The sequence below is a fragment of the Neoarius graeffei genome, chromosome 15 (genome assembly GCF_027579695.1).
Source record: "Neoarius graeffei isolate fNeoGra1 chromosome 15, fNeoGra1.pri, whole genome shotgun sequence".
Classification (NCBI taxonomy): Eukaryota; Metazoa; Chordata; class Actinopteri; order Siluriformes; family Ariidae; genus Neoarius; species Neoarius graeffei.
Window position 1 is genome coordinate 23,954,067 of NC_083583.1, and position 27,688 is coordinate 23,981,754.

At 43.5% G+C, this 27,688-nt stretch overlaps 1 protein-coding gene across 2 annotated transcripts in view; it reads left to right on the forward strand.

Moving 5' to 3' along the window:
• Positions 1-14,192: 14,192 nt before the first annotated feature.
• The window catches only part of LOC132899293 (aminopeptidase N-like), a 42,665-nt gene continuing 29,169 nt past the window's right edge, over positions 14,193-27,688 (forward strand). The window contains exons 1-8 of one of the 2 annotated variants that reach the window (XM_060941058.1): positions 14,193-14,283; positions 19,994-20,754; positions 23,561-23,703; positions 23,804-23,946; positions 24,033-24,159; positions 25,363-25,517; positions 25,591-25,704; positions 25,778-25,921. In XM_060941058.1, coding sequence (XP_060797041.1) covers positions 20,165-20,754; positions 23,561-23,703; positions 23,804-23,946; positions 24,033-24,159; positions 25,363-25,517; positions 25,591-25,704; positions 25,778-25,921 — 1,416 coding nt within the window. In that variant the 5' untranslated portion in view covers positions 14,193-14,283; positions 19,994-20,164. The remainder of the gene's footprint in view (positions 14,284-19,993; positions 20,755-23,560; positions 23,704-23,803; positions 23,947-24,032; positions 24,160-25,362; positions 25,518-25,590; positions 25,705-25,777; positions 25,922-27,688) is intronic. The other variant, XM_060941059.1, reaches the window with a different exon arrangement.

Genomic DNA, 27,688 nt, shown 5'->3' on the forward strand with positions numbered 1-27,688 from the left:
ATGGACTGTTACTTCTGTCTGACCAAGGAATCTGGCTTCTCTACTAAAGATAAGAAAGCTATTGAATACCCCAATCTGTCTTCAGCCATGAGACCAGTGGCACATGATGACAGTTTGCCAGTACTGAAACCAACAGAGACATGGAGCCTTGATGAGGCAGATGAAAATGTCACAATGCATGAACCAGGTGTCAAAAATGACACTGATCCAGATTAGATTAGATTCAGATTAGATTAGATTAGATTAGATTAGATTAGATTAGATTAGATTAGATTAGATTAGATTCACTTTATTCATCCCACATCGGGGAAATTCACGTGTTACAGTAGCAAGAAAACGTCATACAGATAACAAATAAAACTGAAATAAAAATTAGACAAATGAAAGATTAAATATAGAGGGCTATTTGCATTATCTACCGTGAAAAAGTATAGAAAAATTGCCTTATTGAGAGGCTTGGAAAAATTGCACATTACAGGTAGACTCTATATATATACACACATATATACATAAATTATATATATATATATATATATATATTTTTTTTTAAAGTATGCATAAAAATAGTTTAAGGCCTATATTATTGCACATAATTGCATTGATGAGAGATGGCAGAGGTAGTAGTGGTGAAGTAGTGCAAATATAATGACAAACAGGTTATTGGTGCTACATTACAAGTTGTGGGTGTTATACAGTCTAACAGCAGCAGGTATGAATGACCTGTGGTATCTCTCCTTCTTACACCGTGGGTGTAGCAGTCTACTACTAAAAGAGCTGCTTAAAGCCCCCACAGCCTCATGTAGGGGGTGAGAGGGGTTATCCATGATTGATGTCAGCTTGGCTAACATCCTCCTCTCACCCACCACCTCAATGGAGTCCAGAGGACAGTCCAAGACTGAGCCAGCCCTTCTGACCAGTTTATTAAGTTTCTTCCTGTCCCTCTCTGAACTTCCACAGCCCCAGCAGACCACAGCATAGAAAATTGCTGATGCCACCACAGAGTCATAAAAAGTCCTAAGCAGTGTCCTGCACACACCAAAAGACCTCAGTCTTCTCAAGAGGTGGAGACGACTTTGGCCCTTCTTGTACAGGACATCTGTGTTGTTAGTCCAGTTCAGTTTGTTGTTGAGGTGAACACCCAGGTATTTGTACTCCTCCACGATCTCAATGTCCAAACCCTGGATGTTCACTGGTGCAATTTGAGGAACCGTCCTTCTGAAATCGATCACCACCTCCTTTGTCTTGCTGGCGTTGATGCGCAGGTGGTTCAGTTTGCACCAGGTGACAAAGTTGGTGATGACCTCTCTGTACTCCAGATCGTCCCCCTCTGACACACGTCCAATGATGGCTGTATCATCTGAGAACTTCTGGAGGTGGCAGCTGTCCGTGTTGTAGCTGAAGTCAGATGTGTAAAGTGTAAAGAGGAAAGGAGAGAGCACTGTACTCTGTGGAGCCCCTGTGCTGCAGACTACCACATCAGACACACAGTCGCAGAGCCTCACATACTGCGGCCTGTTAATGAGGTAGTTGATGATCCATGCAGCCAGGTGGCAGTCGACACCAGCTCCCTCCAGCTTCCCCCTAAGCAGTGATGGCTGGATTGTGTTGAAAGCACTGGAGAAGTCAAAGAACATGATTCTCACATTGCTCCCAGTGCCCTCCAGGTGCAAAAGTGACCGGTGTAGCAGGTAAATAACAGCGTCATCCACACCAATGCCCGGTCAATATGAAAACTGCAGGGGGTCCATCTTGCTGTTCACCAGGTGTCGGAGGTGGGAGAGAACAATCCTCTCCATGATCTTCATTAGGTGAGACATTAAAGCTACTGGCCGAAAGTGGTTGAGCTCCCTGGGGTGCACAGTCTTGGGAACTGGAACCACACATGATGTTTTCCACAGAAGTGGAACATTCTCCAGACTGAGGCTCAGGTTGAAAATGTACAGAAGAATCCCACAGAGCTGATCTGCACAGTCCTTAAGCAGTCTGGAGTTGATACCATCAGGCCCATGTTGAACCCTTTATGCCTGGCTATCCTTATCTGATAACACAGTCAAAATTAAATGAACTGGTCAGGAACTTAGATTTGTCAAAAGTTAAGGCAGAACTACTTGGTTTGAGATTGCAAGGATGGGGTTTGCTATCACCAGATACAAAAATTTCTAACTTTTGGAACCATCAAGAACATTTGACAAATTTGACAAAGTTAAGCCTGAAAGCTGTCCTGTTGCAAAATGGCAATGTCCACCCTTCACTACCCACTGGACATGTAGTACACATGAAAGAAACTTACAATAACATGAACTGTTGTTTAAACACATACAGTACAACAATTATGACTGGAACATCTGCGGTGATCTAAATGTATTGACACTGCTACTAGGAATGCAGCTCGGATATACAAAGTACTGTTGTTTCCTTTGTGAATGGGATACAGTGGTGCTTGAAAGTTTGTGAACCCTTTAGAATTTTCTATATTTCTGCATAAATATGACCTAAAACATCATCAGATTTTCACACAAGTCCTAAAAGTAGATAAAGAGAACCCAGTTAAACAAATGAGACAAAAATATTATACTCGGTCATTTATTTATTGAGGAAAATGATCCAATATTACATATCTGTCAGTGGCAAAAGTATGTGAACCTTAAGGATTAATAGTTAATTTGAAGGTGAAATTAGAGTCAGGTGTTTTCAATCAATGGGATGACAATCAGGTGTGAGTGGGCACCCTGTTTTATTTAAAGAACAGGGATCTATCAAAGTCTGATCTTCACAAAACATGTTTATGGAAGTGTATCATGGCATGAACAAAGGAGATTTCTGAGGACCTCAGAAAAAGTGTTGTTGATGCTCATCAGGCTGGATAAGGTTACAAAACCATCTCTAAAGAGTTTGGACTCCACCAATCCACAGCCAGGCAGATTGTGTACAAATGGAGGAAATTCAAGACCATTGTTACCCTCCCCAGGAGTGGTCGACCAACAAAGATCACTCCAAGAGCAAGGCATGTAATAGTTGGCAAGGTCACAAAGGACCCCAGGGTAACTTCTAAGCAACTGAAGGCCTCTCTCACATTGGCTAATGTTAATGTTCATGAGTCCACCATTAGGAGAACACTGAACAACAATGGTGTGCATGGCAGGGTTGCAAGGAGAAAGCCACTGCTCTCCAAAAAGAACATTGCTGCTCATCTGCAGTTTGCTAAAGATCACGTGGACAAGCCAGAAGGCTATTGGAAAAAATGTTTTGTGGAAGGATGAGACCAAAATAGAACTTTTTGGTTTAAATAAGAAGCATTATGGTATGTTTGGAGAAAGGAAAACACTGCATTCCAGCACAAGAACCTTATCCCATCTGTGAAACTTGGTGGTGGTTATCGTGGTTTGGGCCTGTTTTGCTGCATCTGGGCCAGGACGGCTTGCCATCATTGATGGAACAATTAATTCTGAATTATACCAGTGAATTCTAAAGGAAAATGTCAGGACATCTGCCCATGAACTGAATCTCAAGAGAAGGTGGGTCATGCAGCAAGACAACGACCCTAAGCACACAAGTCGTTCTACCAAAGAATGGTTAAAGAAGAAGAAAGTTAATGTTTTGGAATGGCCAAGTCAAAGTCCTGACCTTAATCCAATTGAAATGTTGTGGAAGGACCTGAAGCGAGCAGTTCATCTGAGGAAACCCACCAACATCCCAGAGTGGAAGCTGTTCTGTATGGAGGAATGAGCTAAAATTCCTCCAAGCCAGTGTGCAGGACCGATCAACAGTTACTGGAAACGTTTAGTTGCAGTTATTGCTGCACAAGGGGGTCACACCAGATACTGAAAGCAAAGGTTCACATAATTTTGCCACTCACAGATATGTAATATTGGATCATTTTCCTCAATAAATAAATGACCAAGTATAATATTTTTGTCTCATTTGTTTAACTGGGTTCTCTATCTACTTTTAGGACTTGTGTGAAAATCTGATGACGTTTTAGGTCATATTTATGCAGAAATATAGACAATTCTAAAGGGTTCACAAACTTTCAAGCACCACTGTAGCTGTGCTCAAGGGTCACAATACATTAAAAGGAACTAGGTGCTCTGTAAGCATTTCATTTCAGGGCAGAAAAGTGTGGCGTATTAACCACTTGTTGACCCAACAATGATATTTCTGAATCCTCTTCATATAAAACTTGGATTGATGAAACATTTTGCGAAAGGAATGAACAAAGAAGATGATGGGTTTTACTATTTGAGACAGATGCTCTCAAGAATGAAGAAACACATTTTTGTTGGTCCACAAATCAGACAGGTCACAAATGACAAGTGAAGCCAGAGAAAATAGCATTTAAGGATGTTGTTGAGAATTTTCTTGGCAACTACAGAGCACCAAACGACGCTGAGCTGACTGATAACACGCACTCAAAGCACTCAAAACTATGAAGTGCAACCTATCATTGTAAATTCATTTTCTACATTCACACTTAGGCTTTTTCGCTGCTCATCTTGGTGCAGTCAGTGGCGAACATGGTGAAAGGTTTCACAAGGACATTGCGATCATGAAAAAGCAATATCAGGGCAATTGGAATCCATCATTGTTGGATGACTATCATTGGACACTGACACCAGATGCTGAGTACAAATGAAAATCAGCTGCAAAACAATTTAAGCTTAGTTGAACTAACACAATGTACTGCACCAACATCATTATACAGTTAAACATAATATGATTTAATGTGATTTAACTTAATAAATGTATTTTTGTACTGATAAAACTGATGTTCTACTGGTTGGTCCCAATTGCCTACTAACTGAATCATCCAACTTTTCTATTAGTATTGATGTTGTACTTGTTAACCCTGCTCCTTTTGTAGAAATCTTGGACTACTGTTTGATCCATTACTCAATTTTGATTTCCATATTAACTCAATCACCAAACTTGCTTTCTTTAACCTCTGTAACATTGTTAATCTCTGTCTGTTCTGACTAGTAATGATGCACAAGCTCTGGTTCATGCTTTCATTATGTCTCATTTAGATTATGTTAGGACTAGGACTGTTTTGGCCTCTAGAGGCCGCTGTTATTTCCTTTTCATGTCGTGTTTATTTTGGCCTCTAGAGGCCGCCACTGTTCCTGTGTTTTGTGTTTGTGTTAATTGCCTAATTATCTTCACCTGTGTCCTTAATTAGTTTGTCTATTTATACCCCTGAGTTCAGTCCTCTTGTCACGGAGTCTTTGTGCTGTTATGTTTATCTCCAGTTTCCTTTGTACTGTGTTTTTTGATCTTCTTAGCTTTTGAATTTTTGCACTTTGCTTTTCTTTTGGATTATACTCTTTGGTTTTTTTTTTTGTCTTTTGTTTTGCCCTGTATATAGTGTATATAGTTTAAATAAACCTTTTGATTCTTTTTCTACTTCCGCCTCACGCCTCTGCATTTGAGTCATCCCCCTGGTGGCCTAGTGGGGGTTTGCTGGATTATCACACCAACGAACCAGGTTCGAATCCCAGCAAAACCCTAACAGAAAGACTCCGTCATGACCGACTCAGCAGAGGCTGCTTCAACTGTCTACCCGGCCAACCTTCAGGGAATTATGGCAGCTTTGACACGCTTCGGAGCGACCATGGACGCTCATGGACGTACGCTCACCAGCCAACGTGAGGCCCTCGCTCGCCACGAGGAACTGCTTCAGCAAATTGGGAAAACCCTGGCACAGCTGACATCTCTGCCTGCATCTCCTGCTCCTGATCCAGTTCCTGCTCCTGATCCAGCTCCCACTCCTGCTCCAGTGCCTCCTGCAATGCTGCCTTCTTCACCTCGCGAACCCAGCCTTCCTGCACCACAGAGGTATGACGGCAAGCACAGTGAGTGCCGAGAGTTCCTTACCCAGTGTCAACTCACCTTTGAGCTTCAGCCTACCACCTACACTACGGATCGCCGCAAGATTGCCTTTGTGATCACCTTATTAGCTGGTAAGGCGCGAGCCTGGGCTACTGCTATCTGGCAAAGACAGGGACCTGAGTGCTTTGATTTCCAGCTGTTTTCTGAAGAGATGCTTCGGGTCTTCGATCAGGCAGACATCAGTACCGACGCAGCCCGAAAGCTCATGTCCATCCGGCAAGGAGGAAGCGTCGCAGATTACGCCATCTCGTTCCGAACACTCGCAGCAGTAAGTGGATGGAACGAGACTGCCCTGGTGTCAGCCTTCCACCATGGTCTGTCTGACCCCATCAAGGACGGTCTGGCCTCTATTGGATGCCCAAGTGACCTCGAAACCCTCATCTCACATGCTATTCGTCTGGACAACAGGATGAGAGAACGCCACCAAGCCTTGAGCCCCCCCAGCCTCCCTACCTCTACCTGGAGACCGTCTACCTCCTTCAGTGACTGTCCAGAACCCATGCAAGTGGGTCGTACTCGCCTCTCCGCATCTGAGAGGGAGCGCAGAAGGAGGGACAAGTGCTGCATCTACTGTGGCAAGCCTGGTCACTTCCGAGCATCATGTCCCGAACTCTTGGGAAAAGGACCGCCCCGTCCAGCCGAGGGAGGGTTGTGACGGGGCCTACCCTCTCTCCCGGACTCCCTGGCCAAGGAATCTACATCCCGGTCTCCATCTCCTGGGGTGAGTCTGTCCACTCTTGTCAAGCTTTGATAGACTCAGGGGCGGCTGGGAACTTTATGGATATTCACTTCGCCCAAAGCATCAATATACCTACTGCACCTCTTGAAGTCCCTCTGTCTGTGTCTGCCCTCGATGGCCAAGCGTTAGGTGATGGAAGAGTCACCCAAGTTACTTCTCCAGTCTTCCTCCAGTCTCAAGGTCACAAGGAAGAAATATCCCTGCACCTGATTCCTTCACCTGAGTTCCCAGTTATTCTAGGCCTTCCTTGGCTTATTCGCCACAACCCTCGCATAGACTGGGTAACAAGCCAGGTTGTGGAATGGGGCCCTGCATGCCATGCCTCTTGTCTGCTCTTTAGCTCTCCTGTGTCTCCTGCCGAGCCCCCTGATCTCACCGAGTTATCTCAAGTTCCCACAGAGTACTGGGATCTCAAGGAAGTATTCAGCAAGAGCAGGGCCGCCGTTCTTCCTCCGCACCGGGCCTACGACTGTGCCATCGACTTGCTCCCTGGGACTACCCCTCCTCGTGGCAGACTGTTTTCCCTCTCTCAGCCAGAACGCAAGGCTATGGAGGAATACCTCAAAGACGCCCTGGTCTCTGGGTTCATTCGACCCTCCACCTCACCTGCTGGTGCCGGCTTCTTCTTTGTCGGCAAGAAGGATGGGGGGCTTCGACCATGTATTGACTACAGGGGCCTGAACAAGATCACTGTGCGCAACCGATATCCCCTTCCGCTGATGTCCACTGCTTTCGACCTGCTCCAAGGCGCCACCGTCTTCACCAAGTTGGACCTACGGAACGCATACCACCTCATCCGTATCCGACAGGGAGACGAGTGGAAGACTGCCTTTAACACCCCGTCTGGGCACTACGAATACCAGGTGATGCCCTTCGGACTCACCAACGCACCAGCTGTTTTTCAGGCCCTAATCAACGACGTCTTAAGGGACATGATTAACCTGTACGTCTTTGTCTACCTCGATGACATCCTTATCTTTTCCAAGACCGTGCAGGAGCACCGCCACCATGTCCGCCAGGTTCTCCAGAGGCTGCTACAGAACAATCTGTTCGCCAAGGCCCAGAAATGCGAATTTCATGTTCCCGAGGTCTCCTTTCTGGGATTTATTGTATGGACAGGCCAACTCCAAATGGACCCTGCCAAGACCCTGGCCGTCCGGGACTGGCCTACTCCCAAGTCCGTTAAGGAGGTTCAGCGGTTCTTAGGATTCGCTAACTTCTACCGCAAGTTCATCAGGAACTTCAGTTCTGTGGCAGCACCCATGTCAGACCTCACCAAAGGGACAGGTGGATCTTATGGCTGGTCTCCTCAGGCAGAAAAGGCGTTCAAAGACCTCAAGGACCGCTTCTGCACGGCACCCATTCTGGTTCTCCCGGACACCTCCCAACCATTCATCGTGGAGGTGGACGCCTCGGACAGTGGTGTCGGCGCGGTGCTCTCTCAACGTTCGGAAGGAAAGCTGCACCCCTGCGCTTACTTCTCCCACCGCCTGAGTCCTGCTGAGTCCCGGTACGATGTGGGGGATCGAGAACTGCTAGCGGTCAAACTGGCCCTTGAGGAGTGGAGGCACTGGCTGGAGGGAGCACAACATCCATTCCTGGTTTGGACTGACCACAAGAACCTGGAGTACCTCCAGCAAGCCAAGAGACTGAACCCTCGACAGGCTAGGTGGGCCCTGTTTTTCAGTCGGTTTGACTTCACCCTCTCATACCGCCCCGGCTCCAAGAACACCAAACCTGACGCACTGTCCAGACTGTTCTCTGCCACTAACAGGGAGAATGAAGTCGGGCCTATTATCCCTGTGTCCCGGATTGTGGCCCCTGTCCGCTGGGGTATTGAGGAGGCTGTCCGACGAGCCCAACGCCAGGACCCCGGTCCTGGGACGGGGCCACCAGGCCTCTTGTACGTCCCACATCAAGCCCGGGCCAAGGTTCTCCAGTGGGGTCACTCTTCCCCTCTCACCGCCCACCCGGGAGCTCGGAGGACCCTGGACTTCCTGAAAAGACGCTTCTGGTGGCCTAACATGGAGAAGGAAGTAAGGTCATTTGTCCTGTCCTGTGAGGTTTGCACCAGAACCAAGAACCCACGACAGCGTCCCCAGGGTCTCCTGCATCCTCTGACCATTCCCCGGCGTCCCTGGTCCCACGTGGCAGTCGACTTTATCACGGGTCTCCCTGAGTCACAAGGTAACACGGTCATTTTGGTCTTAGTTGACAGATTCTCCAAGGCCTGCCGCTTCATACCACTGTGCAAACTCCCCTCTGCTCTTGAAACTGCGAAACTTTTGTTTAATCATGTCTTCCGAGTCTTTGGTCTTCCACAGGACATCGTCTCAGACCGAGGGCCCCAGTTCTCCTCCCGAGTGTGGCACGGGTTCTGCAAGGTCATCGGAGCCACTGCCAGCCTCTCCTCTGGGTTTCACCCACAGTCCAATGGTCAGACGGAGAGGCTCAACCAGGACCTGGAAACCACCCTGCGAGGCCTGGCTATGGATAACCCGACATCGTGGAGCACCTGGCTGCCATGGGCGGAGTACGCCCACAACACCCTGCAGTCATCGGCCACCAAGCTGTCGCCATTCCAGTGCCAATTCGGGTTCCAGCCACCTCTGTTCCCGGACCAGGAGGAGGACGCGGGGGTGCCCTCGGTCAACCAATATGTGAGACGGTGTCGCAAGACCTGGAGCAAGGTCAGGAAGACCCTCATACAGACCTCCAGAACCAACCAGACTCAGGCCAACCGCCATAGAAGACCTGCACACGCTTTCCGCCCTGGGCAGCGTGTTTGGCTGTCCACTAAGGACCTTCCACTGCGGGTGGAGAACCGCAAGCTTGCTCCTCGCTACATTGGCCCCTTCAAGGTGGTGCGCAGGGTGAACCCTGTCTCCTACCGGCTCCAGTTGCCCCGGACTCTGAGGATCAACCCCACTTTCCATGTTTCCCTGTTACGGCCCGTACTGACGTCTACGTATGCCCCTGCCCCTAGGAACCCCCCACCCCCCCGCATCTTCCAGGGGCAGACTGTGTTCACTGTGAATCGCCTGCTTGACTCCCGCCGGGTCCGCGGCGGGTTGCAATATCTGGTGGACTGGGAGGGCTATGGTCCTGAGGAGCGCTGCTGGGTTCCTGCTCGGGATGTCCTTGATAAAGAACTATGTCGGGACTTCCATTCGGCCCATCCGGATCGCCCTGGGAACGTCAGGAGACGCTCCTAGAGGGGGGGGTCCTGTTAGGACTAGGACTGTTTTGGCCTCTAGAGGCCGCTGTTATTTCCTTTTCATGTCGTGTTTATTTTGGCCTCTAGAGGCCGCCACTGTTCCTGTGTTTTGTGTTTGTGTTAATTGCCTAATTATCTTCACCTGTGTCCTTAATTAGTTTGTCTATTTATACCCCTGAGTTCAGTCCTCTTGTCACGGAGTCTTTGTGCTGTTATGTTTATCTCCAGTTTCCTTTGTACTGTGTTTTTTGATCTTCTTAGCTTTTGAATTTTTGCACTTTGCTTTTCTTTTGGATTATACTCTTTGGTTTTTTTTTTTGTCTTTTGTTTTGCCCTGTATATAGTGTATATAGTTTAAATAAACCTTTTGATTCTTTTTCTACTTCCGCCTCACGCCTCTGCATTTGAGTCATCCCCCTGGTGGCCTAGTGGGGGTTTGCTGGATTATCACACCAACGAACCAGGTTCGAATCCCAGCAAAACCCTAACAGATTACTGTTATTCACTCTTCATTGGCTGCCCTCCAAAGTCTTTACCAAAGCTACAATATATTCAGAACTCTGCAGCTCGAGTTCTAACTCACACGAAATTCTCTGCTCACATCACCCCCATCCTCTCTCAGCTACACTGCCTACCAGTTCTGTCCCAGATTAAATTTAAAATCTTGCTTCTTACTTTCAAAATTTTGCATAATCTTGATCCGACATACCTTAGGGAACTACTGACCCTCTACATACCCTCTCGCTCACTTAGGTCTTCTAGTAACAATTTACTTACTGTCCCATGCACCAGATTTTTCACCATGGGGGCAGGTCCTTCAGGGCCATTGTCCCCAAACTCTGGAATTATCTTCCTCAGTCTCTCTGTGACTGCTCTTCTTTCTCTACTTTCAAATCTCAATTCAAGACTTATCTTTTCCATGATCCTTTGTCTTCTGTTACTGCTAGGTCTTTTTCCCCCATCATGTCTGTAAAGCAACCTTGGGATTGTGAAAGGTGCTATAGAAATTGAACTTATTATTATTATTATCATCATCATCATCATCCATCCATCCATTATCTGTAGCCGCTTATCCTGTTCTACAGGGTCGCAGGCAAGCTGGAGCCTATCCCAGCTGACTATGGGTGAGAGGCAGGGTACACCCTGGACAAGTCGCCAGGTTATCACAGGGCTGACACAGAGACAAACAACCATTCACACCTACGGTCAATTTAGAGCCACCAATTAACCTAACCTGCATGTCTTTGGACTGTGGGGGAAACTGGAGCACCTGGAGGAAACCCACGCAGACATGGGGAGAACATGCAAACTCCACACAGTGGGCCACTGGGCTTGAACCCAGAACCTTCTTGCTGTGAGGCGACAGTGCTAACCACTACACCACTGTGCTGCTATTATTATCCATCCATCCATCCATTATCTGTAGCCGCTTATCCTGTTCTACAGGGTCGCAGGCAAGCTGGAGCCTATCCCAGCTGACTACGGGCGAGAGGTGGGGTACACCCTGGACAAGTTGCCAGGTCATCGCAGGGCGCTATTATTATTATTATTATGATCCTCCAGTGGATTTATTCTCAAACTTTAAGTAAAAGCAGTCGCAAATTTCAAAAATCAAACTTTCATTTTCAGAGACCAAATAGTGTTCGAGAAAAATGAATTTTCTTTAAAATGCCAGATGGGCTTGATGCATGAGATATCGTCAGGTAGCAGTTGCTTGGAGTAACTCAGCTGTTTATACGTTTTCTCTGTTTTGCTAGTTTTACAAGTATTTTACCGACTTTATCAGTTTTTAAATAAGTATGCCTCATTGTGTAGCATATAAATGCCACAATGATACTAAAAATAAAGCACAAGCTGGAACTAGACTGCATTTCTGCAGAGAAAATGTCAAGTGTGCTTACTCAGCTGGAACAGAGTGTTACCGACAGATACTGGATCAGACATGAGACTTTGTGCTGCAAAATATTTTTTACATGATCTACAGATAGTGTATGTGTGTGTGTGGCAAAATGTGTATGTGTTTGTAGTCTGTGTGGCAAAGTGTGTGTAGCTGTGCACTCTAAAATCTTGGTTTAAAATGGCTCAACTCTCTGTGCAACATGACACTTTGCTCTCTAAAATCTTTTTTTTTTTTACATCTGGCATTTTAAAGAAAATTCATTTTTCTCGAACACTATTTGGTTTCCGAAAATGAAAGTTTGATTTTTGAAATCTGCGACTACTTATACTTAAAATAAGTTTAAGAATACTGTAAATCCACTGGAGGATCCCTTTAATGCTTCTCCAAGTTCCAATGTGATACAGCAAATCTGACATTATTTTTGTGTTCAGCCTGACATTGTCAATCATAACCTCAGTTTTTTTTTTCATGAAGAAAGACTATTGAAAAATTTTGTTGTCCAGGAGTTTTAAAAGTAATGTTTTATTTTAAGGAACAAATATAAGGGCCTAGCCCTGTGATGACCTGGCGACTTGTCCAGGGTGTACCCCGCCTTTCGCCCATAGTCAGCTGGGATAGGCTCCAGCTTGCCTGCGACCCTGTAGAAGGATAAAGCGGCTAGAGATAATGAGATGAGATGAAATATAAGGGCCTCATAAAGGGTGGCACGGTGGTGTAGTGGTTAGCACGGTCGCCTCACAGCAAGAAGGTTCTGGGTTAGAGCCCAGCGGCCGGCGGAGGTCTTTCTGTGTGGAGTTTGCATGTTCTCCCCGTGTCTGTGTGGGTTTCCTCCGGGTGCTCCCCCACAGTTCAAAGACATGCGGTTAGGTTAATATGGGACAGCCTTGAGCGAGGTACCTAACTCCCAACTGCTCCCCGGGTGCTGTTAGCATGGCTGCCTACTGCTCTGGGTATGTGTGTGTTCACTGCTTCAGATGGGTCAAATGCAGAGAGGAATTTCACAAGTGTGTGATGAATAAAGTTGTGCTTTCTTTCTTTCTAAAAAAGGGCTTGTTATTTCCTTAATAAAGCTCAGATTTGACACTTGTATAAAGTTTACTTATATTGCTTATATTACTATTTTTCAAAAAGACCTGTACAGTATAACTGGAGATTTCTTATGTGAAAATGGCTCATAGTTAACATCTTATAAAGCCTTATTAGGTGTTATAATGCACAATAAACACTTTATTAAAAGCTTCAGAATGAATCACTACCTTACACTTATGTATCATTAATCTTTTAATGGTCCATGTTAGATCTTTAGGTTCTAGGTAGCGTGAAGTTACAGACTAGGAATTAGATACTGTACAAACCATTTCTTGGGGGATCTTTAGTGAATTGTCAGTACTGCGGGTTGTTTTTTTCCTGTGTAATTTTTTTTCATTATATATGTACAATCAGCTCTTTCTAATCTTTTCGTGCCTTTTGCAGGAGGAAAAGGTAAACACAGGTCAAAAAAAAAAAAAAAAACTGAAGAAACCTCAAATTACTAAGGTTCTGCCGTGCAGTTTGGTTTACAACACTGTCTGTACAGCATGTGTTCTGTTTTTGATGTTTGTGCTTACTAGTGCTTACTAGTGTATTTCTATGTAAGCCAAATAAAGTACAAGCACATTCCTGCGGCCCAACCCGTACAAAACCACAGTCACGGTGTAAGTATGATAAGGATTTACATGCGTGTGTGTTTGTGTACGTGTATGTGTCTGTGGAAGTTTTATACATTTGTGAACACCTAAAAGCCTCATAATGATAGAAATTATATGACATAATAATCTGTCTAGGCGGCACGGTGGTGTAGTGGTTAGCGCTGTCGCCTCACAGCAAGAAGGTCCGGGTTCGAGCCCCGTGGCCGGCGAGGGCCTTTCTGTGCGGAGTTTGCATGTTCTCCCCGTGTCCGCGTGGGTTTCCTCCGGGTGCTCCGGTTTCCCCCACAGTCCAAAGACATGCAGGTTAGGTTAACTGGTGACTCTAAATTGACCGTAGGTGTGAATGTGAGTGTGAATGGTTGTCTGTGTCTATGTGTCAGCCCTGTGATGACCTGGCGACTTGTCCAGGGTGTACCCCGCCTTTCGCCCGTAGTCAGCTGGGATAGGCTCCAGCTTGCCTGCGACCCTGTAGAAGGATAAAGCGGCTAGAGATAATGTGATGTGTGAATGTGATGTGTATATGAGCTGGAAAGTACATTTGGCTCCTCCAGAAAGAAGAACAAAATTTCCACTTAATTTTTTTTTTTACAAAACATTGTAAGTGTAAATGTATACCTAAAAAAGACTAATGGTATTCTTTATGATACTGAGTTTAGCTTTTCTGTAGGTGGGGCACACGACATTATTTAATAATGGGAATAGTGTGAAAAATCTGAATAAGCTCCCTCCTACTTATTTCAGACAGCAGAAGTAGAGAGACAGAGAGAGAGGAGGGGTAAAAAATGTGTGTTTCTCATTAGCTACATCAGTCTTCACTTCTCTGTTTTGCGTATGCTTTCTCCATGGACACCTGGTATGTATTCTTCTTTCTCTACCTCACATTGCACGTTTATGTACATGTTCATTTCATTCTTCTCTTTTCTCCTAGCTTTTATCATAAAAACAAATAGATTTTTCATGTTTTTAACAAGCATGTGCGTTTCTGTTGTTGAACTGATAATTGCTTTAGCACATGATGAATGAACAAGATGTGTCCTGATCAATCATGATCACTATGCAGCTTCTTATTTCTTTTCTTTTCCTGGTCTCCAGGTACATAATCAGAGATGAGTTTTTCCAAACCAAACATTCTGAGGTGTTAGTGTTACCACTTTGACCAAGACAAAGCAAAGGCCATGGCCAAGTGTATTATCAAAATGTACAAAAAAGATGAAGAACTGTAAGAAAAAAGGGGAAAAATCCGCTTGCTTTCTTTATCACTAAGAATGATAGCTTTTTCAGGCTTGGGAGTATGTTTCTCATTCTTATCACTGTGTTTCTGACTGTAGGGTAATAAAACATATTGCGTGTTAGATTTTTTTTCAGTGTGCTGGCGATAATGTTTCATTGCCCACATTTTTGCTCGACCACAGCCTCTGCAATTCATACTTTTGCCCAATTCTTTTTCACTGAAACATCCATCATTTGAAGCATGCTTACTCAGATTTATCTTCAGGAAAATTCAACAGTCTCTATGGTAATATCTATGGGGGATGTAAGGACGTGACGATGTGACGGGATTAACTGAGTTTAAAACGATGTCCTACAACATACTACAAGACATTCTGAGACAACTGGGTTTTGATGTTGTTCAGCTCAACTACTGAAGTGCAATTTCTTTTCTAAATATCCCAAACTGCTTGCACAACTGCATAGTCTTTTTAACTTTCCAAAACAAAACACAAATATGTGTGGTTTTCTTTTTTTTTTTGAAACTCTGTATAAAAGACCAACAGCAATGACTTATGGATTTCACCGAGTGCATGCTTCCCAGATAGCAGATGAATATGGTTTCATTTAGTCACGTCAAAACCAATTAGGGCAACAGAATGTGTACTGTAGCACATTTTGAAGCGTCACATTTCAGGTTTTCATGCCATTATAAAAATCAGTAACAGTGCCACCTCAGCTCCAGAGTTTCCAATTCAATCCTCAGCTCAGGTTACTGTCTGTATGGAGTGTTCCTGGGATAGGCTTAGGATCCACTGCTTCCCTGACCAGGATAAAGGGTCTACTGAAGAAAAAGTATGGGCTACAAATGTCGTAAACAAAACTAACAATATCTAATAATTGTGTGGAATTTAGGTTGTGACCAAGATTCCAAACTGTAATTTCTGGTTCATGTTACGTGGAGTCATGGTGGTGTTTTGGTAGACAGGCTTGATTGAGTTCATCACCATTGTTCTATAGTTGTACATAGTCCAGTTGAATGAGGTAAGTCTGAGCTATTATGTGGTTGAACTTCCCTTTGTTAGAGCATGTCATGGCATGGCAGATTATATCATCACCTATTTATCACCCGTGAAAGAAAACACCATACTAATAACCTGTTTAATGATATACTGCATCATCTCCACTGTTTAAACAACTGTACATATTTAAATGGCTCTGACATACATAGATGGCATTGCCTTTCTCATGACAGAAAGGCAATAATTTACCTAGAGCTGCTTGAGGTGTTGTTTACATGCAGCATCTATAAAGTTTAGTAGCATGTGGACTAACATATAGTTCAGGAGTTACTACAACCCCAGTTCCAAAAAATTGGTACACTGTGTAAAACATAAATAAAAACAGAAAGTGAAGATTTGCAAATCATGGAAACCCTATATTTCATTGAAAATAGTAGAAAGACAACATATCAAATGTTGAAAATGAGACATTTTCTTGTTTTTTGAAAAATATATGCTCATTTTGAATTTGATGTCAGCAACACGTTTCAGAAAAGTTGGGACGGGGCAACAAAAGACTGAAAGAGTTGTCTCATCTCATTATCTCTAGCCGCTTTATCCTGTTCTACAGGGTTGCAAGCAAGCTGGAGCCTATCCCAGCTGACTACGGGCGAAAGGCGGGGTACACCCTGGACAAGTCGCCAGGTCATCACAGGGCCGACACATAGACACAGACAACCATTTACACTCACACCTATGGTCAATTTAGAGTCACCAGTTAACCTAACCTGCATGTCTTTGGACTGTGGGGGAAACCGGAGCACCTGGAGGAAACCCACATGGACAACATGCAAACTCCATACAGAAAGGCCCTCGCCTGCCATGGGGCTCGAACCCAGACCTTCTTGCTGTGAGGCGACAGCGCTAACCACTACACCACCATGCCGCCCCTGAAAAAGTTGTGTAATGCAAAAAACAAACAAACAACCCCCCCCAATTTGTTTAATTGGCAACAGGTCAGTAACATGATTTGGGTATAAAAAGAGCATCCCAGAGAGGCTGAGTCTCTCAGAAGTAAAGATGGGGAGGGGTTCACTGCTCTGTGAAAGACTGCATGGAAAAATAGTGCAGCGATTTAAGAATAACATTCTTCAATGGAAAACTGCAAAGAATTTGGGGATCACATAATCTATGGTACATAATATCATTAAAAGATTCAGATAATCTGAAGAAATCTCTGTACACAAGGGACAAGGATGAAAACCAATATTGGATGACCGTGATCTTTGGGCCCTTGGGTGACACTAAATTAAAAACAGACACGTGCTGTAGTGGAAATCACTGTATGGGCTCAGGAACACTTCAGAAAACCATTGTCTGAAAACAATTAATTACTGCATCCACAAATGCAAGTTAAAACCAGATATAAACAATATCCAGAAACACCACCACCTTCTCTGGGCCCGAGCTCTTTTACAATGGACTGAGGCGAAGTGGAAAAAGTGTCCTGATGTCTGATGAATCAAAAGTAGAAAGTCTTTTTAGAAATCATGGACACTACGTCCTCCAGGCTAAAGAGGAGAGGGACCATCTGGCTTGTTATCAGTGCACAGTTCAAAAGCCAGCATCGGTGATGGTATGAGGGTGCATTAGTGCACATGACATGGGTAGCTTGTACATCTGGGAAGGCATCATTAACAACATGATTAGCATGATTAGCATCATTAGCATCATGAACAACATGCTGCCATCCAGATGACTTCTTTTTCAGGGAAGACCTTGTTTATTTCAGCAAGACAATGACAAACCACATTCTGCATATATTACAACTGCATGGCTCCATAATAAGAGAGTCTGGGTGCTAAACTGACCTGCTGCAGTCAAGACCTGTCTCCCACTGAGACCTGTCTCCCACCTGTCTCCCATAATGCATTTGGTGTGTTATGAAACCTAAAATGCGTCAAAGGAGATCCCAAACTCTTGAGCAACTGAAATTCTGTATCAGGAAAGAATGGGACAATGTTTCTCTTTCAAAACTACAGCAATCGGTCTCCTCAGATCCCAAACATTTATAGAGTGTAAAAAGTCAGGGTGATGAAACAGAGTGGTAAACATGCCCCTGTCCCAACTTTTTTAAATGTGTTGCTGACATCAAATTCAAAATGAGCATCTATTTTTCAAAAAAACAATAAAATTTCTGTTTTAACATTTGATACAGTGGTGCCTGAAAGTTTGTGAACCCTTTAACATTTTCTATATTTCTGCATAAATATGACCTAAAACATAATCAGATTTTCACACAAGTCCTAAAAGTAGATGAAGAGAACCCAGTTAAACAAATGAGACAAAAATATTAGATTTGGTCATTTATTTATTGAGGAAAATGATCCAAAATTACATATCTGTGAGTGGCAAAAGTATGTGAACCTTTGCTTTCAGTATCTGGTGTGATCCCCTTGTGCAGCAATAACTGCAACTAAACATTTCCGGTAACTGTTGATCAGTCCTGCACACTGGCTTGGAGGAATTTTAGCCCATTCTTCCATACAGAACAGCTTCAACTCTGGGATGTTGGTGGGTTTCCTCACATGAACTGCTCGCTTCAGGTCCTTCCACAACATTTTGATTGGATTAAGGTCAGGACTTTGACTTGGCCATTCCAAAACATTAACTTTCTTCTTCTTTAACCATTCTTTGGTAGAACGACTTGTGTGCTTAAGGTCGTTGTCTTGCTGCATGACCCACCTTCTCTTGAGATTCAGTTCATGGACAGATGTCCTTACATTTTCCTTTAGAATTTGCTGGTATAATTCAGAATTCATTGTTCCATCAATGATGACAAGCCATCCTGGCCCAGATGCAGCAAAACAGGCCCAAACCATGATATTACCACCACCATGTTTCACAGAAGGGATAAGGTTCTTATGCTGGAATGCAGTGTTTTCCTTTCTCCAAACATAACGCTTCTCATTTAAACCAAAAAGTTCTATTTTGGTCTCATCCTTCCACAAAATATTTTTCCAATAGCCTTCTGGCTTGTCCACGTGATCTTTAGCAAACTGCAGACAAGCAGCAATGTTCTTTTTGGAGAGCAGTGGCTTTCTCCTTGAAACCCTGCCATGCACACCATTGTTGTTCAGTGTTTTCCTGATGGTGGACTCATGAACATTAACATTAGCCAATGTGAGAGAGGCCTTCAGTTGCTTAGAAGTTAACCTGGGGTCCTTTGTGACCTCGCCGACTATTACATGCCTTGCTCTTGGAGTGATCTTTGTTGGTCGACCACTCCTGGGGAGGGTAATATTGGTCTTGAATTTCCTCCATTTGTACACAATCTGTCTGACTGTGCATTGGTGGAGTCCAAACTCTTTAGAGATGGTTTTGTAACCTTTTCCAGCCTGATGAGCATCATCAACACTTTTTCTGAGGTGCTCAGAAATCTCCTTTGTTTGTGCCATGATACACTTCCACAAACATGTGTTGTGAAGATCAGACTTTGATAGATCCCTGTTCTTTAAATAAAACAGGGTGCCTACTCACACCTGATTGTCATCCCATTGATTGGAAACACCTGACTCTAATTTCACCTTCAAATTAACTGTTAATACTTAAGGTTCACATACTTTTGCCACTCACAGATATGTAATATTGGATCATTTTCCTCAATAAATTAATGACCAAGTATAATATTTTTGTCTCATTTGTTTAACTGGGTTCTCTTTATCTACTTTTAGGACTTGTGTGAAAATCTGATGTTGTTTTAGGTCATATTTATGCAGAAATATAGAAAATTCTAAAGGGTTCACAAACTTTCAAGCACCACTGTATGTTGTCTTTGTACTATTTTCAGTGAAATATAGGGTTTCCATGATTTGCAAATTATCACACTCTGTTTTTATTTACAGATTAAACAACGTCCCAACTTTATTGGAATTGGGGTTGTATATAGGTCCTTTGTTATTGTTTTTTTTGTTCAATTGATTGACTTAATGTAAAGTTTCAAAACTGATATATAAAGCCAGCACTCTTTTACAGCATCTTCTCTGGTGGAGTTGCTTCCTAAACACCAGAGAGTCCCAAATCTCCCATAACTCTGTTATTATTTATTAATATTCATATACATGGGAAATATTATGTACCAGAGGAGTCTGGAAACTACCACAAACTAATGAGGCTTTGTAGGATTTTTACTTCTTTCCTCTTGACACACTGCTTATGAGTAATTTGCTCTGATTGATGTTTAGGCTTTATGTGTTTCATATATATTTGTCTCACAAGTTTTGACTTTACACATTTAAATTAAAACAGAACTTGGTATTTATTCCCTTTTCTATTCCTTTGAATTATTTTCAGGCGATGAAGTAAGTCCCACTATCTAAGAGTTAATACCCTGTTTTCACCAAGATAATAATCATAATCCAATCCTTCACACATTTATCTTCACAGATATACAGCATTGTAACAGCTGTGTCATGTTAGAATCTCCTTGGTAGTGTAAAAATCAGGAGATCTGATAAACCAATCATGGGAAAAGGCTACTACATCAGCAAACAACTGGCCATAACAGCTGTCCTGCTTGCTACTGTAGCTGCAATCACCATAGTCGTACTATCTATAGTTTACTCGAAAGAAAAAGCCAAAAATGAACTCAAGTTCGTCAATGGGACAACATCACCTGTGAACCGCACTTCACCACGATCCAATGAACCCTGGGACAAATACAGACTTCCTGACACCTTATCTCCTCAATATTACAATATCACACTGTGGCCTCAGCTCACCATGGACAGCCAGGGCATGTACATTTTCACTGGTGAATCTGGAGTGGCTTTTACATGCGTCAGAGAAACGGATTTGATTCTGATTCATTGCCACGAGCTGAACTTGACTCTTTTTGAGGGACAGCATGCCAAACTGAAGGGAATGCATAACGCCAAGGCTCCAACCATTAGAAAAACCTGGTTCCAAGAGGAAACCCAGTACTTAGTGATCCAGCTGAAGGGGACACTAAAGCCAGGAACGGTCTACTGGCTTTATACAGAGTTCAGAGGAGAGCTGGCTGATGATTTGGAAGGCTTCTACAGGAGTGTGTACGAGGAGGATGGTGTCAAAAAGTAAGTTTTTGGAAAGGCTTTAATATTTAAACACTTAAATATCTTAGGATTTTAGCAAAAAATGAGAAGGAGAATTAAGATCTCTCCATGGGTTTCTCCCAGTTCACTCATGTTACCAACAAAACAGATAATTTCACCATAAAGACACCAATCCCAGAGTGTAGAGGCAAGCAAATATCCCATCCCATTATCTCTAGCCACTTTACCCTGTTCTACAGGGTTACAGGCAAGCTGGAGCCTATCCCAGCTGACTACGGGCGAAAGGCGGGGTACACCCTGGACAAGTCGCCAGGTCATCACAGGGCTGACACATAGACACAGACAACCATTCACACTCACATTCACACCTACGGTCAATTTAGAGTCACCAGTTAACCTAACCTGCATGTCTTTGGACTGTGGGGGAAACCGGAGCACCTGGAGGAAACCCACACGGACACGGGGAGAACATGCAAACTCCGCACAGAAAGGCTCTCACCGGCCACGGAGCTCGAGCCCGGACCTTCTTGCTGTGAGGTGACAGCGCTAACCACTACACCACCGTGCCGCCCCTGCAAACAAATATCATTTTATACATATCTGTATATGTTTAGTGCTCCAAATATTTGTATCTATATCTGTATTCTGATGGGTGGCACGGTAGTGTAGTGGTTAGCACTGTCACCTCACAGCAAGAAGGTCCTGGGTTTGAGCCCAGCGGCTGACAGGGGCCTTTCTGTGTGGAGTTTGCGTGTTCTCCCCGTATCCGCGTGGGTTTCCTCCGGGTGCTCCGGTTTCCCCCACAGTCCAAAGACATGCAGGTTAGGCTAATTGGTGGCTCTAAATTGACCATAGGTGTGAATGTGAGTGTGAATGGTTGTTCGTCTCTATGTATCAGCCCTGTGATGACCTGGCGACTTGTCCAGGGTGTACCCTGCCTTTTGCCCATAGTCAGCTGGGATAGGCTCCAGCTTGCCCGCGAGCCTGTACAGGATAAGCAGCTACAGATAATGGATGGATCTGTATTCTGACATATATATATAAAGGGGGGAGGTTGGTTGGGGCTTATGATACCTGGCACTACTGTTCCAGAAATACTGGAAAACACGAGAGAAAAAAAAAATCCCAGTTATAGGAATCTCAGCACTATCAGCATGGTCACTAAATTCTCCTCACCCCTTCACTAGTGTTCATAACTAGTCTCAGCTAGAGATGTGTGAAGGACTGTTTTTTAAATCCTGATTACAAGGTATAATTTTTGTTTTTAATTGACCTGCAATAATTTATAGCAAATTTAGTTGCTTTTAGTATTTGCCACAATATAAACAATTATATTATTTGGGCGGCATGGTGGTGTAGTGGTTAGCACGGTTGCCTCACAGCAAGAAGGTTCTGGGTTTAAACCCAGTGGCCGGCGAGGGCTTTTCTGTGTGGAGTTTGCATGTTCTCCCCATGACTGCATGGGTTTCCTCCGGGTGCTCTGGTTTCCCCCACACTCCAAAGACATGCGGTTAGGTTAATATGGGACGGCCTTGAGCTGAGGTGCCCTTGAGCGAGGCACCTAACTCCCAACTGCTCCCCGGGCACTGTTAGCATGGCTGCTCACTGCTCTGGGTATGTGTGTGTGCTCACGTGTGTGTGCATGTGTGTGTTCACTGCTTCAGATGGGTTAAATGCAGAGGGGAAATTTCACAAGTGTGTGATGAATAAAGTTGTGCTTTCTAGTTGCACAAAAGCCCTGACCAGGCAGTTTCTATGTACCAGCTAACCTTCACAGTAAACAATTAGATATTTATATAAATCTCATACACTCACTGGCCACTTTAATAGGAACTTGGTCTTGATTCTAAGACTCCTGTTCTTGGCTGGCAGGAGTGGAACCCAATGTGGTCTTCTGCTTGTATGCTAAGATGCTTTTCTGCTCCCAACAGTTGTAAAGAGTTGCTAGTTGCTATATCCTTCCTGGCACCTCGAATCAACCTGGCTGTTTTCCTCTGACCTTTCTTATCAACAAGGTGTTTCCACCCACAGAACTGTTGCTCACTTAATGTTTTTTGTTTTCCACACCATTCTGTGTAAACTCAAGAGACTGTTGTGTGTGAAAACCCCAGGAGATCAGCAGTTTCTGAAATACTCAAATCGGTCCATCTGGTTCAAACCAACACTCAAGCCACAGCAAAAGTCACAATTTGAGATCACAATTGTTCCCATTCTAATGTTTGAAGTGAGCATTAACTAAAGCTCTTGACTTGTATCTGCACAATTTGATGCATTGTGCTGCTGTCAAGGGATTGGCTGATTAGATGACTGCATAAAACAGCAGGTGGATGGGGGTTCCTAATAAAGTGGCTGGTGAGTGTTTCTCACACCTCAGATAAAAATAAAAACCTATTGCCATTGTTGTCGAAGAGATCCAACTCCTAATGGACAAGTCTAGTCTGAATCAGGTGCCCTGTGAACCATTCTGATAAGCTTTCTGAAACCCCCCCCCCCCCACCTTACTATTTCTGTTTTTGTATCGGTTTAGAGCACATTACCTGTTGAATCATGTATTCATATTCGATTAAATTCTTAATACACACATGCAGCATTGCCTAATTTGTCTACTCATTTAGTCCATGAGACTATACAGATTCCCTTGTTGGTTTGTTTGTTGCCAATTGACCCTATCATCTACACCCCTTCATCTCATTTAAAGCATATTCTATTAGGTTTCTGGGACTCAATCAGTGGTGGTGTACGGCATTGCTGTGGTTCTTTCCTGCCTTCATACTTGGATTGATTGTGAGCTGACAACATGCTAACTTTTTTGTTCATTTTTAACCAGGGTGCTCGCCATCACTCAAATGCAGGCCACATATGCTAGAAAAGCTTTTCCCTGCTTTGATGAGCCGGCAATGAAGGCCATATTTCACATCACTCTCATTCATCAGACGGGAACTGTTGCACTATCAAATAGTCGAGATATAGGTGAGAGAACTGTGTGACTTTAATTATCTACAAACTTCTTCACTTATGTCACATATTTCATATTTTGATCATACATTTGGTCCGATTTGTTTCTCTCAAGGTTCAGAAAGCCTTAAAATGAATGGGCGTGATGTTATTAGAACTAGATTCGAACCCACAAAGAGGATGTCTACGTATCTTGTTGCTTTCGTTGTCTGTGAATTTGCATACATCAGCAAGCAAAATGATAAGATGGATGTGATGGTAATTTTATAACTAATCAACAAATTGATTATTATATTTGTCCAGTGTTACCTGACATACCTGTTAATTGTTTATATTTTTGGAAGGTTCGTATATGGGCAAGGAAAAATGTCATTGAAGACGGTCAAGGAAGCTACGCCCTCAGCATCACACAGCCAATACTAGAGTTTTTTGAGAAGTATTATAATACTTCCTATCCTCTCTCTAAGTCAGGTATGATCATATTTTTTTCCATTTTCCGCCTAATCCGAATATGCTCACTTTCCAATTCCTGCTCTCGTCCCATCAAAAGACAGAAGGCTGGAATGTGCTTCCTCTGAAACATGTAAATCCAGGCCATTGCATCTTTTTGAACTACTACTCTTGTGACCTCACAGGGCATCATAACACATTCAGAGGAAAGCCTTATCTGCCATTGTATGCATCACAGATGCCCACAATTGGTTAGTGCTGTGCTGTTCTGGTCTAGGGCGGCATGGTGGTGTAGTGGTTAGCACTGTTGCCTCACAGCAAGAAGGTTCTGGGTTCGAGCCCAACAGCCAATGGGGGCCTTTCTGTGTGGAGTTTGCATGTTCTCCCCATGTCTGCGTGGGTTTCCTCCGGGTGCTCCGGTTTCCCCCACAGTCCAAAGACATGCAGGTTAGGCTAATTGGTGACTCTAAATTGACCGTAGGTGTGAATGGTTGTTTGTCTCTATGTGCCAGCCCTGTGATGAACTGGCGACTTGTCCAGGATGTACCCCACCTCTCACCCATAGTCAGCTGGGATAGGCTCTGGCTTGCCTGCGATCCTGCACAGGATAAGCGGTTATGGATAAGAGATGGATGGATGTTCTGGTTGATAGGAGAAAGTAGTGTTATTCCACCCATCCAGAAAGTATAGACAGTTTTGTTCTCTTGGACATTCGGCCATGGATGGTTGTGACATCATTGGGATTTGAACTTGCAATCTCCCAACTTTAGGGCGACTGTTATATTGCTATTTTTTTTTTATTTTTAATTTTTGGTTTAATTTACAAATGATATAATCTTTACTGTGGCTAAATAAAAGCTTTGGTTTTGTCTGTGAAGATTTCAGCCATGCAGGATATTTTGAACATCTTGTTTATGACAAATCTGGATGATTCATTACATTACATTACAGGCATTTATAGCAGACACTCCTATCCAGAGCGACATACAACATACCCAGAGAAGTCTGGGGAGCAGTTGGGAGTTAGGTGCCTTGCTCAATGGTCCTTCAACCATTCCTGCTGGTTCAGGGAATCAAACAAGTAACCTTTTGGCTCCAAAGCTGCTTATTTAACCATTAGGCCATGGCTTCCCCCAATTCTTTGGCTAAAGAAATGTCAGCTCACCTGAAGATCTTCATTATTCCAGTAACCAGTTGCTGAATTCTTTGTGATTTCCTTTGTAGACCAGATTGCACTGCCTGACTTCAATGCTGGAGCCATGGAGAACTGGGGACTCATCACTTACAGAGAGACAGCACTTCTATTTGATCCCCAAACCTCAGCCAATGGCAACAAACAGAGGATTGTAATTGTGGTGGCTCATGAGCTTGCTCATATGGTAATGTTACAACCCAGTCACAAAGCTTTCTTTCTTTTGATATCATGGTAATTGTTCAGTTTGTGGTTTCCAGTGGTTTGGAAATCTTGTGACGCTAAAATGGTGGAATGATCTGTGGCTGAATGAAGGATTTGCGTCATACGTGGAGTACCTTGGTGCAGACCACGCACAGCCAACTTGGAACATGGTAAGATCATTCGACAGCAGATATTCTGTATTCTTTGTCCAAATCTAATTTACCCTCTCTCATCCCTCTACAGAAAGACCAGATCATACTATATGATATTTACCATGCGTTTGCTGCCGACAGCCTGGTGTCCTCCCACCCTCTGTCCTGCAAAGAGGAGGAAGTCAATACACCAGCGGAAATCAGCCAAATGTTCAACGTCATCTCTTACAGCAAGGTAGAGTGGTTTATTGCGTTTAATTCAATTAACCTTTACAGTGCTGTGAAAAAGTATTTGCACCCCTGCCTATTTCTTCCATTTTTGCTTGTTTGTCACATTTGAATATTTTAGGTCATACCACTAAGTGTAATATAAGATAAAGACAATGTAAGCAAACACAAAATGCAGCTTTTAAATGATCACTCCATTTATTAAAAGTAAAGGGTTAATCAAAACCTGTTCTGTTCACTGCATGCTTAGTAAAAGGGTTCTTCATGGGTTACTTTGTATAGTTAAGGGTGCTTAGCTTTGTGAAATTTGGGAGACTGCCTGGGAAGACCAGGCCCTGGCATGGGAGGGACTTTTTTGATTAGGGATGTAAAAAAAAAATCTCAAAATTGGTCTGAAAAACTCTTATACAGCCTAGATCCTGTTTGAATAAAAAATAGAAGACTATTAAAAACCGATATTGGTTTCAACAATCAAAGAACCTACAATCAATGAGCATTGAGAGAGAGAGAGAAGTCAAAATTTTGGAAAAACATTGTCACATGCAAAACTTAAATGTAACTGAATGGAATCGAGCATGAATCAAATCTTATCAGTGCTAAACCGAATCATATTGGTGATCAGTGTTCAACTGGGATCGTTGAATCATTACTTGTTTAACTGTATCATTTTGTTCTGTATTTTATGCTACATATCAAGATGTGCATGGCGTCATCTGAAAGAAGGAGAACCACACCCCTGCTATTTACCACTCATTCGATTAATTTTTGTACTCATAGTAGGCAAAGTCTAGTCTGGTTAACACCAGACCATATCACAAGTGAAATATGGTCTGGAATCCGCCTATTGAATTTCTCGTAGGGGAGGTGTAGTTTACGATTGTCAACGGCCGTTTATTGGACGTTGCGAATGTCTATCATGTGGCGTATACGTAGCCCATGGCCAATCATGGCAGTTGTACCCGGTGACGTAGTTAGAGCGATGAAGAAGACGAAGAGGCGAAGAAGAGAAGGAAAGAGAAAGAGAAGGCAAAACAAAAATAGGAAAACAATGGCACCGAACTTATTTCACTTGTGATATGGTCTGGTGTTAACCAGACTAATTCAGAACAGTGTCTAAAGCTTGATCGAAAGTTTGGTTCATTTCGCTCACCGCCATGTTAAATGTGATCCGTAAACAGTCCCAAATAAACTACAAGCTTCCGTTTGTCGAGTAGTATGCGTCACCGTCTTTCCACCCTCCCCACTCTCTGATTGGCTCCCTAACTCAGGCGAGCCTTTAGACCATAGTTTCCATGCTGTCTTTTCAGATCGGAACGACTGTGCGAAGCAGCATGGGATTTCCCAGGCTAGGCAAAGTCACTTAGTAGATATTTAATAATTAAATATTGCTCAACAAAATGGGTCATTTTGGCCTGAACAAAACAGAACGGCTAATAAAATCTGCAGTCACTGCACCAATGGTATATTATATTTTATTATATCCACATTCCCCGGATATGAGCAATCGCATGCTCTGATTGGCTACTCTACTACTAGGATATCAACTCATATACCGTGAATAGAGAAAAACAAAATGGCGGAGCGTTTTGCTGAACCAACCAAGGACGAAATAAAAACTCTACTCAAAAACAAAACCCACAAAAATACAAAAAAGCAACAAAATATGGAATGAAAGTATTTGATGGTAAGAACTTATCTTTTTTATTTTTCAGGAATTATTATTATAGCATTTTTTGCAAATTGCTACTATCATTTTGCCGGTTTGTTCACATTC